Source organism: Heterodontus francisci, chromosome 15 (assembly GCF_036365525.1).
Source record: "Heterodontus francisci isolate sHetFra1 chromosome 15, sHetFra1.hap1, whole genome shotgun sequence".
NCBI lineage: Eukaryota > Metazoa > Chordata > Chondrichthyes > Heterodontiformes > Heterodontidae > Heterodontus > Heterodontus francisci.
The window spans coordinates 23272771-23291395 of NC_090385.1; the positions used below are offsets into that span (position 1 = coordinate 23272771).

At 44.1% G+C, this 18625-nt stretch overlaps 1 protein-coding gene across 3 annotated transcripts in view; it reads left to right on the top strand.

Moving 5' to 3' along the window:
• col4a5 (collagen, type IV, alpha 5 (Alport syndrome)) overlaps positions 1-18625 on the top strand; it is a 289160-nt gene that overhangs the window by 183965 nt on the left and 86570 nt on the right. For all 3 annotated transcript variants that reach the window (XM_068047230.1, XM_068047229.1, XM_068047228.1), the window contains 5 exons: positions 474-566; positions 4393-4497; positions 7198-7295; positions 8181-8331; positions 10952-11065. In XM_068047230.1, coding sequence (XP_067903331.1) covers positions 474-566; positions 4393-4497; positions 7198-7295; positions 8181-8331; positions 10952-11065 — 561 coding nt within the window. The remainder of the gene's footprint in view (positions 1-473; positions 567-4392; positions 4498-7197; positions 7296-8180; positions 8332-10951; positions 11066-18625) is intronic.

Genomic DNA, 18625 nt, shown 5'->3' on the forward strand with positions numbered 1-18625 from the left:
AAACTCGTTCGAGTGGCTCTTGAAAAATGGATCTATTCATAATCTTAGTGTTAATTTCCAATCTCTCTCAATCAGAATTTGTCTGATGTGCTACAATTTTGGAATGCATAGCAATTTGACAATGCCTGGATCTGCTCATGGGGAAGGGGGTGATAGGGCAAAAGCAGTTTGCATTAAATGCTTGTGGAGTCAGCTCTCATCATGAATGATTGTAGGAGAGAAGATTTACAAGGACAAAGTGAAAGACAAAGCATTGAGAGAGACCAAATTTTCACCTATTCACTTCTGCTATATGTCACTGTTAAAACTTCTGTTTGCATTAGTGCCTCAACATTTGAGTGAGAGAAAAAAAAACAAATTCTGAAGGTTCTGGTGGAATTATTAATGCTTTCCTTTTAATGCAGAGTTGTCTAATGTACAAATGTCCTTCACATCTAAGGGAACTGTCATTAATCCTTTGCTATGCTGTCCAGGTGCTAAAGGCGTATCAGGTCAAACAATCTCTGAACCTGGTCCTCCAGGTCCTCCAGGGCCGCCAGGTGAACTTGGGCTAGCAGGTCGTCCAGGTAAGATGCTTAAGTTGTTTAAATCTTACCTTAGCTTGTATACTAACTGTGGCAAAATAAACAAGTTAGTGGCTATTTGCATATGTTTTGCAAGAACAAATAAAATTGAAGGGATCATATTAGGGACCACAATCTAGTAAAAGCACGGTATCCTTTTATGTTGTCAGTTCTGAATTCAGTGTAAATGTGTCAAATCATACTGTATTTGTTCTGCTCACTTCTGCTGATGGTTGTAGCATATAGAATCAGCTCTTTTACCAGAAATTGATGATTGCTGGTCAGCCAAACCACATTTTCAGATTTCTTCGGTTTATATTCCCTTATTGCGTAACGCAAAGCTCTCTACAGTATACTTCTGGAATGCTCCAAATGAAGAAAACCCTCCCAGTATTTTTGTGTGGGCAGCAGGGACGGGAGGACTCCAAATTTGAACAGGGGTCAAGTCAGGTTCCGCAAATGATTGGTGAGAAATTGGTTTCACGCCAGTTCCTGCGAAGTGGGCAACATGTGCCCAAAGACAAAGACCCACTCCACCTTGGGCCTCAGGCCTCATTTCCACTGACGATTGGGCATTCTGATGCAGCTCATCACTTGGGGCCTTTGCAGAATCTGAAAGCTGGCCCATAGATATGTCGTGGGGGATGGGGAGGTTAACAGGAGGGGGCCAAGCTGCACTCTGATACGCAGGAGTACTGTTGCTTCTCTTGATTGGATATTAAGGTAAGTTTTTTTTTTAAATTGAAACTTGCCTGTTCTTCATGTTGTATTATCTCTTTCTAGACTAATATGAATGAAGCTGACGGGCAGGCACAAAGGTTTAGCACGCAGAGCTTTAGTGGAGACTTGCTGTTGCTTCAGTTTACACTAATTGACTGTGCAGGAGAACTGAATCATGTAATGTTACAACACTTCTTGTGATATACAGATTAGCATAAACATATATTTAAATGATTTTATTTAACATATTAACAGATACACTTTAAGCAGCACTTCAGCAGCCTCCCATGGTCCATTTAAGTGGCCACTGGTTAGCCCATGGTAGTCCCAGGAAAACTAGTTTCTGCTAAATTTGTCAGTGTGGTCCTAAAACAAGTGTTTGTCCCTGATTAGTATATTGAAGGCTCCAAACCTCTGTTACACGCAAAGGCCCTAGACACCCAAAAGTTTCTGGTTGACGAATTGGCAATCACCGCATGTCTGAGGGGTGATCGGGTGGGCGAGTGGGGGGGAATTGAGCTCATGGGTTGGTTCCCCCCAATGCAAATTTTGCCCCCAAAAGATAGCTGCGATGAGGACCAGTTTCTTTCCCAATGTGTTGTGAGGTTCTGAACAATGAGAGTTATTCACTTATCTTTTTTAATAGAATCAAGTATGTGTAAATGTTTGTACCATTGGTAATGATCTCAGAACCCAGCAAGTATTTAGGTATAAAAACAAGAAATGCTGGAACCACTCAGCAGGTCTGGCAGCATCTGTGGAAAGAGAAGCAGAGCTAACGTTTCTGGTCAGTGACCCTTCATCGGAACCCTTAGGACCATGTAAAGGTGAGAGAAGGGTGGAAATTGGAAGCAAAGTTGATAGTTTTCCAGTTCGGGGCGGGAGCAGGAAACGGCACCGATACAGTCATCAATGTACTGGAAAAAAGAGTTGGGGGAGGGGGCCTGAGTAGGACTGGAACAAAGAATGCTCGACATATCCCACAAAAAGACAGGCATAACTAGGACCCATGCGGGTACCCATAGCGACACCTTTTATTTGAAGGAAGTGTGTGGAGTTGTAGGAGAAGTTGTTCAATGTGAGAACAAGTTCAGCCAGGCGGAGGGTGGTGGTGGTGGATGGGGACTGGTTGGGCCTCTGTTCCAGGAAGATGCGGAGAGCCCTCAAACCGTCCTGGTGGGGGATGGAGGTGTAGAGCGATTGGACGTCCATAGTGAAGAGGAGGCGGTTGGGACCAGGAAACTGGAAATTGTCAAAATGACGTGGGGTGTCCAAAGAGTCACGGATGTAGGTGAGAAGAGACAGGACCAACGGAGAAAAGATCGAGTCTAGATAGGAAGAAATAAGTTTAGTGGGGCAGGAGCAGGCTGACACAATGGGTCTGCCGGGACAGTCCCGTTTGTGGATTTTGGGAAGGAGGTAGAAGCGGGCTGTCCGGGGTTGTGGGACTATGAGGGTGGAAGCTGTAGAGGGAAGATCTCCAGAGGAGATGAGGTCAGTGACAGTCCTTTGGACGGTGGCTTGATGTTCGGTGGTGGGGTCGTGGTCCAGAGGGAGGTAGGAAGAAGTGTCCGTGAGTTGGCGTTGAGCTTCTGCAAGGTAGAGGTCGGTACGCCATACGACAACAGCACCACCCTTGTCTGCAGGTTTGATGACCATGTCGGGGTTAGACCTGAGAGAACGGAGTGCCTCAAGTTCAGAGGGGGACAGGTTAGAGTGAGTGAGGGGGGCAGAGAAATTGAGACGGCCAATGTCTCGCCGACAGTTTTCAATGAAGAGATCAAGAGCGGGTAAGAGGCCAGGGGGAGGGGTCCAGGTAGAGGGAGAATGCTGGAGGTGGGTGAATGGGTCTGCTGGTTGGGGGGAGGACTCCTGGTCAAAGAAGTGAGCCCGGAGGCGGAGGCAACGGAAGAAGAGCTCAATGTCATGCCGAGCGTGAAATTCATTGAGGTGGGGGCGTAAGGGGATAAAACTGAGACCTTTGCTGAGTACAGAACGCTCAGCATCAGAGAGGGGGAGGTCAGAGGGTATAGTGAATACACGGCAAGAGGTCAGACCAGAAGGGATGGGGTCAGAGGGAAGTGAAGCGGAGGGAGGATCTGGAGGGGCATTAGTCCCCATCAGCTGCTGGAGCTTGCGTTCCTTAACACCTGAAAGGAAGAAAAAAAGTTTTTTGTTAATGCGTCGGATGAGACATAAGATGAGATGAAACTGCGGAGTAGAACAGCTTTGAGATAAGGTGAGGTGGTGCTGCTGGAGACAGAGGTCCAGTGTGTGCATGTGGCGGCGCATAGCACTGAGTGTGGATCTCAGGATGCGGCGAGAGTAGCAGTCCGAGGAAAGTTGTATTTCTCGGAGATACCTGTGATCCTGGGTGGTTTCAAAGCGTGATGGGTGAAACTGCAGTTGGAATCCACATGGAATAAGTATTTAGGTATAATGGCTCATCTGCTTTTTGAGACTCCAAGACCTCTTGGAAAAACCTAAGTGCAGTCACTGCCAAACCTTTTATATTTGGACACTTCCTGTTTGAAGATGGAGTTATTAAGCCTGGTGCAGTAGAGAACCACATAGGCACATACATGCTTTGGGTTCAATCCATTGGAAAGTGTGTTTGAGTGTGAGTGTCTGTATATGCCAGACAAAGACAGGATCAGCTTTAGCTGTGCTGCCTCCCATGTTTAAATAATAGATCAACACTCACTGCCCAAACTTACATAAAAAGGATCACTTGGTACTTTAAGGCTGCCAGTCTTCCAATGTCTTCACCATATTCAGGAAGAAATATGATAAAAGAGTTAATCATGTTTGATATCTTTTAGGGTATATCCAGTAGGATTAGTGGATTATATGATAGTAATTATGCCATGTTTATTGTATCTTCGGAAAAGGACTTGGTTGCACTGGGTAATGAGCATGTTTTTATTAGAATTGCTTCCTTATCCATTCTCAACAGTGCTCCTATATATTTATTTCTCTATTTGTAGCCATATGTAGTCCTGCAAGCTCATATTTTGAAAGGGATGTGAGGAAGAGAAATAGTCTAGCTCATGGTACAGTTCATCTATGTGTGTATAATAATATATAAAATTTGCATTCCCTTCTAAAGGTGACCCAGGTCCACCAGGACAACCCGGTTTATCAGGCCTCCCTGGACCAAAGGGGGACATGGGAGTGCCAGGTATTGGATTCCCTGGACCATCAGGCCCAAAAGGTAGGTTTCTATTCACTGGTGCATCTCTAAATTGTAGCAGCTAAAAAAACTTGCATTTATATAGCACCTTACCACTTCACTCAAATATCCCAAAGCCATTCCTTTCCTTGCACATAATTGCCGCAGCTACTTTATGCACATCAAGGTTCCAGATACAGTCATCAGATAAATGACCAGCTAATCATTTGATGTTAGTTGAGATGTTGGCGCGGTCATGGGGAGAGTAGTGCTTGGGATCTTTAACATCCAACAGTATACAAGAACAGGCAAACCGAGTTTAAGTTTATTGGCTTTGAAATTCATTGATGGCACACCCTGTTTTATTGTCATAAAATGGACACCAATGTTACCTGAAACCAATGGTAGGCCCTTTGTATATATAACTAGTAGGCCCTTCCTGAAATTGGGCTGCCCTGAACGCTGCCACCACCTGGCCTGCTGCGTTCAGAGTAACCAAATCTACAGACCGCTTAATCAGCCATTCATAAGGGCACCACTGGAGGCCGCCACCAAAATGGTAGGTTTTTAACAAACGTTTACCACAGCCTTATCAAAGGTTCCTTTCAGCCTCCTCCTGGTTGCTTCTCCATCCCTTCAACCCATTCCAGGACCTTCCTGTAGGATGCAGCTGGCAGCCATGTGGCCTGAATTTTAAACCCACCTCTTGTCAGTCCAATTTAAATGAGGCCCAGGACCCGATATCAATTGTTCCTCGGCCTGGTCCATTCCAGCAGATGAATCATTCCCTATATTGCCTATATTGCACCAGATTTCTGCTAATGCAGCTTTGAACTGGCTTCCAGGAGGCACTGAAAGTGTCCTGTGATCAACACTGTTTACATGCCCTGTCACCAATTGACCTCACTCACTTGTTGTACTGCTTTCTTCCTTCTCCCTCCTGTGGATCAGTGATGTCTCTAAACTTGCTGCATTAAACATTCACTCTGCTGCAAAAAGTAACTGATGAAAGGTTTTCCTCTGTTTTCATAAGACTGTGTTTGTGTGGGAAGTTTCAAACTGCCACATATCGCAGGTGATACTCTATAAGTAGAACCAGTCACAATAATTGTAGATGTATCTTCAGCCAGCTGTGAAGATTTTAAACTTCTTGTTATTAAGATCGTGCGTGTGGAATAATTCATCTTATTAATAGTGTTTAGGTTCTTAAAAATATCAAAATTGTTTTACCTACAGCTCTGCAGATTATTTCAAGTTTAAAAAGGCAAGTGCCCGTCTAGAGAGAGATTAATATTTCTTGGTACCAGTCAAAGGCAGCTTAAAGAGGCTTCAGGAATATAGGAACATAGGAGCAGGAGTAGGCCATTCAGCCCTTCGAGCCTGCGTCACCAGTCGATAAGATCATGACTGATCTGATTGTGGTCTCAACTCCACTTTCCTTTCTGCACCCCCCCCTCATAAACCTTGACTCCCTTGTCTATCAAAAATCTATCTAACTCGGCCTTGAGTAAATTCAATGACCCAGCCTCCACTGTTTTTCTGGGGAAGAGAATTCCACAGACTAATAACCCTCTGAGAAAAAACTTCTCCTCATCTCTGTCTTAAAAGGGACACCTCTTATTTTTAAAATGTGTCCTTTAGTTCTAGTCTCTCTTGCAGGAGGAAACGTCTTCCTTGGATCCACCCTATCAAATTCCCTCAGGATCATATATGCTTCTATATATGTTTCAGAGCCTACAGTAATTCTTGTTGAGGATGAAAGAGGACATGACATTGTGGACTACTAAAATTATATGATTAAAAATACCTAAAATGAAAAATGTTTCTCCCAATCCCCATATTTTTCTGCAAGAAGCCCTAATCTTGCCTCCCCATTTTTGTAGTGATTAAGAAAAAAGACTGAGTAAAGGCCATTCAGTCTTTCAAATCTGCTTTTGCTACCATGTAAACCTAACCCCATCAGACCATTCAACCTGCTGGTGGGATACATTTCTCTTAGCCCCTCAAGTTAATTATGTAAATATTTTTCTTTAATTGAGACACAAAAGGGAAGGGCCAAGGCAAACAGTGCAGAACATCATCAACATCAACAAGAGTAGGAAAGCATGATGTAAATCAAGATCTAACGGTTAGATGATGACAAATGTTGATTTTAATAACCTGTCGTTTGTAGGAAGAAGCAAAGATCGTGGATAGGAGTTGGGGGGCAGGGGGCAGTGATAAGAAGCTCCAGTTTTGGGATCTGGGGGGAAAATGAATTAGAACAGTGCAGTGTGAACTTTCTTTTCTGTAGGTAAATTCCTCGAGGCAATTTAACTGGTCCTAATAAAAATGTAATACCTCTGACCTGATCCCAATATTTTCTACCACAAACCCAACAGAACTCCATTATCTTCACCTTGTTGGAGGCTTTGCATTCCATTGTTCCCTTCTGGTTTATATTTGGATTATGATGCTGACTTTATCTTTGTATGTGTTTATGTTTGCATCTTCCCTCCCCACCATTCCTCAGAGATGGTTGAACTGGACAGTTTATAACATAAGTAGAATGTAATTCCTTTGTTTGAAAAGGTCGTCCAGTTTACAGCAGCCCACACTTTGGAACATGTCCCTTATATTTTGGTGGAATTTTCTCTCTTCCAAAAGTATCAGTGAAATACCGATCGCACTTTGAATTGGAAGGAGGAAGTGACAGCTTTGAAGCTAATTGCTAAGCTGCGTTATCCGATTACTCTTTCACAGGTTTGCCAGGATTACCAGGTTCTCCAGGTGCTCCGGGTAGTCCAGGACGACCGGGTCGTGATGGGCCTCCAGGCCAATCAGCACGTCCGGGGCCAAAGGTATGCATTTACTGTTTTGGTTAACAATTGACTTTCAGAACACAGTGCAGTCCCAAGACCTAGTGGCGGTGGTACCATGCAGTGATTTCACTGGAAAATTACAGTTTACTGAAAAAGTCTGTGATATCAGGACTGTGGAATTTACTGGCATGCTGTGATTGCAGATGTTACTCAATGCTTTAATCAGTCTCTTACTGTTCATTGGAGGGGTTTCTGTGCTATTGTTTAATATAATTTTTCCTACATATCATCCTTGTCTGTCGCCATGTTTTGATTCCCGGGAAAGTGGCTGCATTTCCCAGACCCACTGCCAATACACTAGAGGCAACCATCTAGGCATCATTTATTCCCTCCTTACAGAGAAATGATACAGTCTGCACTCAGTTACCCTTACCTGCACCCCACACCCTAAGCATGACTGAGGATCAGGAACTAAGAGGAGTAAAGATTTGCTCCTTGGTTTTTATATTGTATAGCAGATTCTTGAGCCCAAAGAGAACATATGGCACAGATATCTTGTTGGAAGTCCTACTTCACACAGTGCAATTGCGATTCATTGATCACTTACGTTATTGTGGCAGACAGTTACAGCAGCATTCTTAAAAACCTGCAGCACTGGCAAGGACCAGTCCCACAGGGCTGTCAATGAGCCTCAACATGAGGCTTAGAACAGGAATAGGCCCTTCATCCCTTCGAGCCTGTTCTGGCATTCAATTAGATCACGGCTTACTTCAGCTCACTCTGGACATTGAACAATCCTTTCTGTATACTATGCAAGTAGTGCATAGATATATAACTAGTTAATGTTGTGATAATGTAACAAACAAATAAAACAGTAACTCGTAAGAAATGAGATGCCTTGTGACTGTTTTCATTTCCACACAGGGCGATCCAGGCTTTGGGCTTCCAGGACCACCAGGTGCTCCTGGCCCACCAGGTAATAATGGACTGCCAGGACCTAAAGGTGACTCGGGATTCCCTGGATTACCAGGTCAACCAGGGCGACCAGGGCTAGATGGTACATTCGGAATGAAAGGTATTTTTCATGACATACTGGCTGAAGGAATTTCACAAGCTTGGCGTGGATAGTTGTAAAGGCAACGGGGTTGGGGGGGAACGTTTGAAGATATCTTGAGGATATTTTCTTGATGACGAGTTGAAGCAATGTTTCTCAATAACATTTTATTAGTCAGAAGCAGTAGCTGGCTTAATAGCAGCTCTCAAGTCTTTTACAATATCCTGTACTGCAGAATGATGGAATGTAGGACTCAGCCCATCAGTGTGCTTTTGATTTCAAGTCACTAAGCGGCCCTTTCACTTTTCCTACGGATGTTGCTGTCCAATTCTTACAAGTAACATCCTTTTCTGTCAACTGGAAAGCAGGAAAAGCAAAGAGAACAGAATTGACTTGAGATCCAGCCTAAATCTCAAGTGACATAGGTTGCCATGGGTCACAGGTGAGAGGGCAGTGGTCCATGCTGTTCCTTGAGCCATGTTGCAGATACCCCTGGATTGAAGCACTTGCACAAGCAGCTTCACTGTTTGGGAGGACTCATGGCCATCTCTCACACATGTTAGATGACAAGCTGGAACCCACAGTTGATGGTGACATAGCTTGCTTATTCTGCAGGTGGAATCTTAAGTGTCAGTTCACATGGGTTCTGGCAAGCTACACGGTTCTGCTTTTATGTCTTTGAATTGATGCTGAACAATGACATGTAGTTCCTAGCCAGCAATATGAAGTGATAAATAGCTTCCACAAGTGAGGGTGACTCAAGTGAGGCTCACAGTCACAAGTGGACCATGGTTTCCATTATAGGAGATGCTCAGTGTACCCTCTAGGGTGCATAGTCATGCAGTAATCTGGAGCATACTGCACAATGCAACAAACAGGCCACGTACAACCAATGTTCCCTTTGAGATGCTGTGCAGCAATCTTAAAGGGACCATGCAGTGCAACAAGTGGACCGTGCACAGCAAAGAAAAATTAAAGGGAACATTGGTGCTGCTGTCATCCAATTTATTATTTTATTGCTTGCATGCCATCATTCATTCAACAGAATGGCCTAGGCTACCTGCCTTCCCGCTTTAATTGGGACACACTCCAGCAGTGAGGGATGGTACTTTTACCTACCCTGGAAATGGTTCCCCGAGACTGACCGTATTTCTGAGCCCAGGGTCATTCTTCATGCAGACAGTGGGCTCCTCGACCTCAGGCAGCAAATTGCTCCAGTCCGAGTACAGACACTTGCTGCACCTGCCGCGGTTGGAGGATGCGGTGATTGGCACACTGCGGGCTGAATTTTGTGGCATCGGCAGGGCTCCTAGCGCTTGGCCGAAAAGGCGGAGGGAGGCCACTTGGCCATTTGGAGCCCCTCTGGTGCAATTGTATGGTGCCATGGGCAATTAACATCCCACTGCCAGGATCCCCATCCCTTTAAAGCCGGGGAGCCAGTCTCAAAGAGCTGCCGGCCAATCACAGGGTAGTATCGGCAGCACCACTGGGAGCAGTAGCCACTGCTAGTACTGCAGAGGACTTGGACCCAGGCTCAGCGCTGGAGACCCAGACCTCAGGTAAGTGAGGCGAGGTTGCTGGGTCCAGTCCGGTAGGCCCCGTCAAGGTGGGGAGGGGGAGTTGGATGCTGAGTACAGGGGGAGGGGACCCAAGTGAGGGGAGTGGGGGAAAGGTTGGCGTTGAGTACGGGGGGGGGGGGTTCCAAGGAAGTGGGTTGATTTCTGGCAGGTGTCCCTCCGTTGGCCACAGATTGCCCACGGAGGAGGGCTCCCCAAGCCAGAAGGGTGGGGGAGGCCCCCTCACCATTGGCTTAATGCCAGCAGCAGGGGGTGGAGGGGTATGGGGGAAAGGCCCTCAAGTGGCTGTTAATAGACCTATTAGTGCCTCAAGTGGCCTCTGGGCTGGAAGGCCATCTTAGGCCTATCCTGCCCCTGACAAAATTGGGGTGCAATGCAAAGCAACGGGCCCTCTGCCCCCCGCCTCCCATCACAATTCTTTGGGCCCCCCTGCCTCCTAGCCCATCTCCTGAGGTCCCATAAATTTCAGTCCTGCCTGTGGTGAAGAATGATTAATGATCTGAAAACATTACTACTTGCATGTGGCTGGTCTCTTGCACAGGTCTCTTCTATCTATTTGGCCCAAAGTCCCCTTGCTGACATCTGAACACTGGATGCTGAAACCGAACAGATACCCCCTGCATCCATCATTCAAAGAGTGTAAATGGCCTCTGCCGTGTGTCCTTCATTTGCATGCCAGTCCACCCATATGTAGTCTCTGAAAGGACTGGCCATGACAGAAACAGAGGAAAGTCAGGAACGCAGCAGAGCTACATTGCTTTCTGGCTCCACCCACACCAAAACCACCAAAAATAATTTCCCAAGTGCAGGGAAATGTGGAAAGGATAGGCTAACAACTCATTGTAACTCTGTCACATTTCACACAAGCTCTTGCCTGAGCTTGAAAAAAATCACTTCGATCAAAAATGACCTGGCATTTTTGCCATTTAGGTGAGCCTCAAGCTGATGAAAGTATAAACTGACTTGAAGCAGTGGGAGTAAAAACTAAAGAGAAGTTTTATAATGCATGCTGTTTCCCAGAAAAAAGGCAATTTCTTTGGCAATCCTTTTTTTTCCTTCTTCAGGCGATCCTGGTTTCAGCGGAGCTCCGGGTCCTCCAGGTCCACGAGGACCACCTGGAATAGGTGGCCGGGGCACTCCAGGTCCACAAGGCCCACCTGGGCTTCCTGGTCAACCAGGTATGAATTCTGATAGCTGCATGTCATTCAACCCAACCAGACTTTTAAGTTAATAAAACCCCCAGTATTCTAAATGTCTGAAGGTATCATTTCAGCTAGTTGGGTACCAACAGTGTAACATTTACACAAGGGTCACCATCCTTTCCCTGACACACATATTAGAGACCATTTTGGGTGTCATTGGCCTTGTAAGGGTGGGCAGTGGTTCTGGCCATTACAAAGCTGACTGTTTTCCAATTAACCCCATCAAACTCCTTCTGGATTTAAGGCTAGAGTCCAACAGAACCCTCAAGGTGATTCAGGCATTAATATGTTTGATTCATCAGTCCTCAAGATGGGGGTTAAATTTCAAATTACATTTGCTGATGACACAAAGATAAGCAGGAAAGTAACTTGTGAAGAGGACAAAAGGGGGCTACAAAGGGATATGGATAGGTTAAGTATGTGGGCAAAGACCTGGCAAATGAAATATAATATGGGAAAATGTGAAACTGTCCACTTTGGAAGGAAGAATAAAAAAGAAGCATATTATCTAAATGGTGAGAGATTGCAGAACTCTGAGATGCAGAGGAATCTGGGTGTCCTAGTGCATGAATCACAAAAGGTTAGTATGCAGGTACAGCATGTAATTAGGAAAGCTAATAGAATGTCATCGTTTATCGCGGGGGGAATTGAATACAAAAGTAGGGAGGTTATGCTTCAACTATACAGGGCATTGGTGAGACCACATCTGGAGTACTGTGTAAGGAAGGATGTAAATGCGTTGGAGGCAGTACAGAGAAGGTTTACTAGACTAATACCTGGAATGGACGAGCTGTCTTATGAGGAAAGATTGGACAGGCTAAGCTTGTATCCGCTGCAATTTAGAAGAGTAAGAGGTGACTTGATTGAAACATATAAGATCCTGAGGGTTCTTGACAGGGTGAATGTGGAAAAGATGTTTCCCCTTGTGAGAGAATCTAGAACTAGGGGTCACTGTTTAAAAATAAGGGGTCGCCCATTTAAGACAGAGATGAGGAGAATTTTTTTCTCTCAGGGTTGTGAGTCTTTGGAACTCTCTTCCTCAAAAGGCAGTGAAAGCAGAGTCTTTGAATATTTTTAAGGCAGAGGTAGATAGATTTTTGATAAGCAGGGGGTGGAAGGTTATCGGGAGTAGGTGGAAATGTGGAGTAATCAGTTCAGCCATGAACTTATTGAATGGCGGAGCAGGCTCAAGGGGCCGAGTGGCCTACTCCTGCTCCTAATTCGTATGTTCGTATGCCTAACCCCATTTGTTGGCTCTATTTTGGCAAAATCCTAAGATATGTCAAAGGTAACCAAGAGAGGAATAAGATGAAACTCCCTACTTTTGGTGTGATCTTACCCATCCTCCGCAACCCTCCCCCCCCCCCCACCCCCAACGCACCCCATTCACTTTGGTAACTGATCATTTGAACATTATTGTAGTTCGAGAGATGTTTCTTTCACTACATAATAACAACTTACTGCAGACTACCAATTGTTAGGCTAATCTATTGGTGGAACTCTTGTGCAATATGCAAGTTGGAGATGAAAATTCAGTGTGTTCAGTAACTGCTGAAGTGTAAAAAAACTGTAATCGTAGTTCTGAACCTGTTATAAACTTAGGAATTAATCTAGCCCACAAGTGTACAGAAGGCCTGTCCAATGCTGCGTGAGAAATGTGCCTTTTTCCCAAGCTGGCAAACAGTTTCCTATTTTATTTGTAAAGTGTCAGTAAGAAAATTTGGTTTATTAAATCCAGTTTCATGTATTGCTAAGAATTTGTGTTTCCAGAGTACAAGATGTTAAAATGTTACAGGTAAATTGTGTTGAAGGGGCACTGACGTCCTAAGATGTTTGGCAAACCTTGCTTCTGTGTGTGGAGGAAAAAGAGCATTTTTGTCATTTCAAAGCCATGTTCACAATGTAGTTTATTTGTTTGTGTGTGTATATGTAAACATATATATATGTGTGTGTTTGAACTCAGGAACAAAGTTTGCCAAACATGAAAATCACAACCCTTTTAATTTTTATACACAAATCACTATGTTGTAGCTGACGTTTGCTTATCTGTGTGCATGGTTGAAATTATGGTATCAGTTGTGCCAGAATTAATTCCTTATTATCCACATGTAAATTTTGTGCATGGTGGAGGTATCCACACACCAATCAGTTGTAGCTCATGGTCAAACGTGTTTTAAGAATGTGTTGAGAATTTAAGGGCATTTGCTGGAACGATGTGATTGATGCACAGACACGGAATCTGAATCAATGAACAATTACCACCAATCCACTGCATTTGTTGAGTTTCTGTTTAAAACATTTTCTGTCTCTTACAAAGAAATGAATAAGCAAACCCCTACTTACATTCCAAATGTTCTGTGCACGGCAAAGTTAATGCATGCAAACGCCCACGACAGTATAAGCTTGTAGTGCATGGCATCAGCTGGACATCTAATATAATACACTTGCTAACACGGGCTTTCTGCTTCTTTGTGCCCCTTTTAATTTGTATTGTATCCAGTTCAATAGTACAAGAACGTTCAAGTATCAATACTGGTGTGGTTTGGTGGGCTGGGTTTGTCTGACAATTTCCATTGGATCTCGCTCTGCCATTTTTTGGTTTGCTGAGCACAAATGTGATGGCGGTCCCTGATCTCTTTGCTATTTCACTCCACTGTGATGCTTTTCCCCCCCACTGAAATATTCATCAGGTGAATTTTGTTTTGCAATAAAATTTGGTGGTATGGTGACCTGAATGGGACAATAGTTTTACCATCACAAAATCAGTTCTCAGTTGGGTATTGGTGTTCATAATGGAAACTGGGGACTGTAGGGAACTTACTTTGGTGCAGAGAGGGAGGGGAAGGTTGGACTAAATGTTGCATTAGATATCCTCACACATCAATCAACTTACAGAAAAGGACTAGAGCAGACTCTTCAACAGCAGGACCCCATCTACATATTTAGTTGATGTTAAAGTTCCAATGGAAGCTGTCCCTAGTGTCCTGGCCAACATTCTTCCCTGTACAAAACAACTAAAAAAAGCAAATTAACTAGTTATTTATCTAACTTGCAGTTTTTTGGGGAACTTGATGCACACAATGTGGCTGCCACATTTGCAGAGGTAACAAGCTATTTCAAAAAAAAGTAATCTGAGGCACCGTGAGGATTTAATAAAGCACAACATAAGTCTAAGTTCATAATCATAGAAAGAAAGAAAGACTTACATTTATATGGCGTTTTTCATGACCACTGGATGTGACCACTGACAGCCAATGAAGTACTTTTGAAGTGTAGTCACTGTTGTAATGTAGGAAATGTAGCAGCCATTTTTCACACAGCAAGTTCCCACAAACAGCGATGTGATCATGACCAGATAGTCTGGCTTTGTGATGTTGATTGAGGGATAAATATTAGTCAGTACAGTAGGGAGAACTCCCCTGCTCTTCAAAGTAGTGCCATGGGACTTTTTATGTCCACCTCAGAGGGCAGACAGGGCCCTCAGTTTAACATCTCATCTGAAAGACTGCACCTCCGACCGTGCAGCATTCCCTCACCACTGCACTGGAGTGTCTGCTTTGATTTTTGTGCTCAAGTCCTGGAGTGGAGCTTGAACCCAGGGACTCAGGCAGGAGTGCTAGCAACTGAGCCATGACTGTCAGTGCAGAAATAGTAAAGTCCTGGAAGCCTTTTTACATGCTCAACACCATTACGAGGCCATTTAATCTTTCTCTAAAGTACAACACCAATATTGATGCTTGGGATTTATTGAAGTTTTTTTTTAAAAAACAGTCGCAGAAACTTAAAATGTTTTATTAACCTGTATTTGAAGTTGTCAAACTTCAACCTGCTTGGTCTCTTTTTCTAACTGACGACTGGCTTTCCTCTCGTATGCAACTTGTAACTGCTTGGTGATTCCCATCTCCCTGGCGACCCCAATACGCTGAACCTTGAATCAATTCAGGTCAACCAGGTACTTGCATCAGTAGCTTAGCTGCGGTTTAATGGTCTGTCATTGAACATTTTTTTGTGGGGGAGGGGGGGGAGGTTAACCTGTTGTTTTTGACCTAATTGCATCTTGCTCTGCAATCCTTTGAGCACTGACTTCAAAATAAACAAACTATCTTTCTCATGTAGAGGAAAAATTGATTTTTTTTTTCTTCAAATTTCTTAAGTTTCAAGAAATTGCACTTGTAGAAGCACCTTCTCAGTCAGAGAAGCCATATGGATGGCTGGTGCAAGAAACGTGAAGTTCAGACATCTGCTTATCAAAGACCGAGATTAATGCACATTTTTGGGGCAGAGTAGAGACAACTTCATTCTGTGTCGAATCTGTGCTAAAATTAGCTCGGAAATGCCTGACACTGGCACATGCTGAAAAATATTTCATTGGATAACACTGATGTCCTATGTCATGATAAACATGAAAACTGTTCCCACAGTGCTCAAAGGGAATATCAAGTAAAGGAGTGTCTTGCTTCATACCAAGCTGTTAGTCATGTAGAACTTTTTTTCATCAGTAAATGAAAGCAGGGTGAATTTTCTTTTCAAGTACTCAAGTGCAGCATCTTTGCAGGTTTAAATCCAAGCTGGTATTTCTTACAAAACTTCAAAACAAGGGAGCCCTTATCTAGATGGTGCTTGCCGTTCACGGTTCGCTATATGGGGTCTGGTCTAGTCTCTTTGAGGGGATGGGTAAGATGGTGTGTATATTATGCCTCCTAAGAACTGCCTGAACCTTTAGCATGGCAGTATTGTTTGATCAACGAGGCACAGTTGGAACAAGATAGTGCACTCAGGACCAAAGGAGCTAATATTGGCCATTAACAAAGGACTCACATTTATTGAGTGCTTTTCACGACCATCAAACATCTCAAAGCGCTTTACAGCCAATGAAGTACTTTTGAAGTGTAGTCACTGTTGTAATGTAGGAAACACAGCAGTCAATTTGCACACAGCAAGCTCCCACAAACAGCAATGTGATCATGCCTAGATAATCTGTGATGTTGATTGCGGGATAAATATTGGGCAGAATGTAATATTTTTCTAAAGTTGTTAATTGATTTTATGGATACACTTTGGTAAGTTCACTGATCCCATGTTTCCAGAGGAAGATCCCATGCTCCAAGGGAATACAGGTCAAAGAATTGGACTACAGTATTGGAGTCTGATTGCCGAGCTGTGCTTTCTTTCAGAACTGGGAATGTGGGATAGGTAGATTCACTGTCGTATGTCTGAGATTGAATCCTTAACTATTGTGTTAACAAAATCATTATCAGGCTCTATTACAGGGCATTAATTTGGATTGCAGTCTTGATCCACTTTCTTCCGAACATGTGGTGCAAGGACATATTTTATTGCAGTCCTCAAGCAATTGCAGAAAATATCAACAGTGATCCCACAATATCCAGAAACTAGCTGCTAAATAAGACTCCTCAGCATAAAAAAAGAAAAGAAAGGCTTGCATTTATATAGCACTTTTCACAACCACCAGATGTCTCAAAATGCTTTACAGCGTACATTTGAAGTGTAGTCACTGTTTTAATGTAGGAAACACGGCAGCCAATTTGTGCACAGCAAGCTCCCACAAACAGCAATGTGATAATGAGCAGATAATCTGTTTTTGTGATGTTGATTGAGGGATAAATATTGGACAGAGAACCTGTTTTTCTTCAGAATAGTGCCATGGGATCTTTTACATCCAGCTGAGCAGGCAGATGGGGCCTCGGTTTAACACAGGGTTATCCAACATATGGCTCGCGTGCCAGAATCCGGCATGCCAAAGGTTTCCATCTGGCCCAGGAATGTATTTCAAAGATGAAAAATTGTCCAATGTCATCTATTCTTTCAGATTGGCTTTTTAAAAAAAAAAATTGAAAGTCTGTTTCACAGCTGACAGCTGCTGACATTGGGAACAACGGCTTCTGAATTTCGGATTGAGTTTTTTGATTGAGTTTTTTGAGGAAGTGACGAAGATGATTGATGAAGGAAGGGCAGTGGATGTTATCTATATGGACTTTAGTAAAGCCTTTGACAAGGTCCCACATGGCAGACTGGTACAAAAGGTGAGGTCACATGGGATCAGAGGGGAGCTGGCAAGATGGATACAGAACTGGCTCGGTCATAGAAGACAGAGGGTATCAGTGGATGGTTGTTTTTCTGAATGGAGGGATGTGACTAGTGGTGTTCCGCAGGGATCAGTGCTGGGACCTTTGCTGTTTGTAGTATATATAAATGATTTGGAGGAAAATGTAGCTGGTCTGATTAGTAAGTTTGCGGACGACACAAAGGTTGGTGGAGTTGCGGATAATGATGAGGATTGTCAGAGGATATAGCAGGATATAGATCGGTTGGAGACTTGGGCGGAGAAATGGCAGATGGAGTTTAATTCGGACAAATGTGAGGTAATGCATTTTGGAAAGTCTAATGCAGGTGGGAGGTATACAGTAAATGGCAGAACCCTTAGGAGTACTGACAGGCAGAGAGATCTGGGCGTACGGGTCCACAGGTCACTGAAAGTGGCAACGCAGGTGGATAAGGTAGTCAAGAAGGCATACGGCATGCTTGCCTCATCAGTCGGGGCATAGAGTATAAAAATTGGCAAGTCATGTTGCAGCTGTACAGAACCTTAGTTAGGCCACACTTAGAATATTGCGTGCAATTCTGGTCGCCACACTACCAGAAGGACGTGGAGGCTTTGGAGAGGGTACAGAGGAGGTTTACCAGGATGTTGCCTGGTCTGGAGGGCATTAGCTATGAGGAGAGGTTGGAAAAACTCGGATTGTTTTCACTGGAACGACGGAGGTGGAGGGGCGACATGATAGAGGTTTACAAAGTTATGAGCGGCATGGACAGAGTGGATAGTCAGAAGCTTTTTCCCAGTGTGGAAGAGTCAGTTACTAGGGGACATAGGTTTAAGGTGCGAGGGGCAAAGTTTAGAGGGGATGTGCGAGGCAAGTTTTTTACACAGAGGGTGGTGAGTGCCTGGAACTTGCTGCCAGGGGAGGTGGTGGAAGCAGATACGATAGCGACGTTTAAGAGACATCTTGACAAATATATGAATAGGAAGGGAATAGAGGGATATGGGCCCCGGAAGTGCAGAAGGTGTTAGTTTAGGCAGGCATCAAGATCGGTGCAGGCTTGGAGGGCCTGTTCCTGTGCTGTACTGTTCTTTGTTCTTTGTTCGGACAGATTAGAGATTTTCAGGCGGGTACGACTTTTTTTTAAAAGCCCGCCGGAAAATCCCGAGTCTGTCCGAAATTCAGAGGTCGCCAATTCCACTGCAAACTCCTGTCAGCTGTGAAACTGACCTGCGACTTTAAAAAAAAAGACTGACCAACTGCAAACCCAGATGGTGTTTCCAGTTGGACTCTTAAGCTGCTGTGCTGAGCGCTCCCATTCCCTGCAACTGTCAGAGAGATAGAGAGAGAGAGGGGGAATACAGAGAGAGAGGGTTCGGGGGGAGGAGAGGAGGGAGAAAGAGAGGGAGAACACATAGAGGGAGGACAAAGGAAGACAGAGAGAGAAAGAGACAAAGATTGATCAAGATCATTCCTG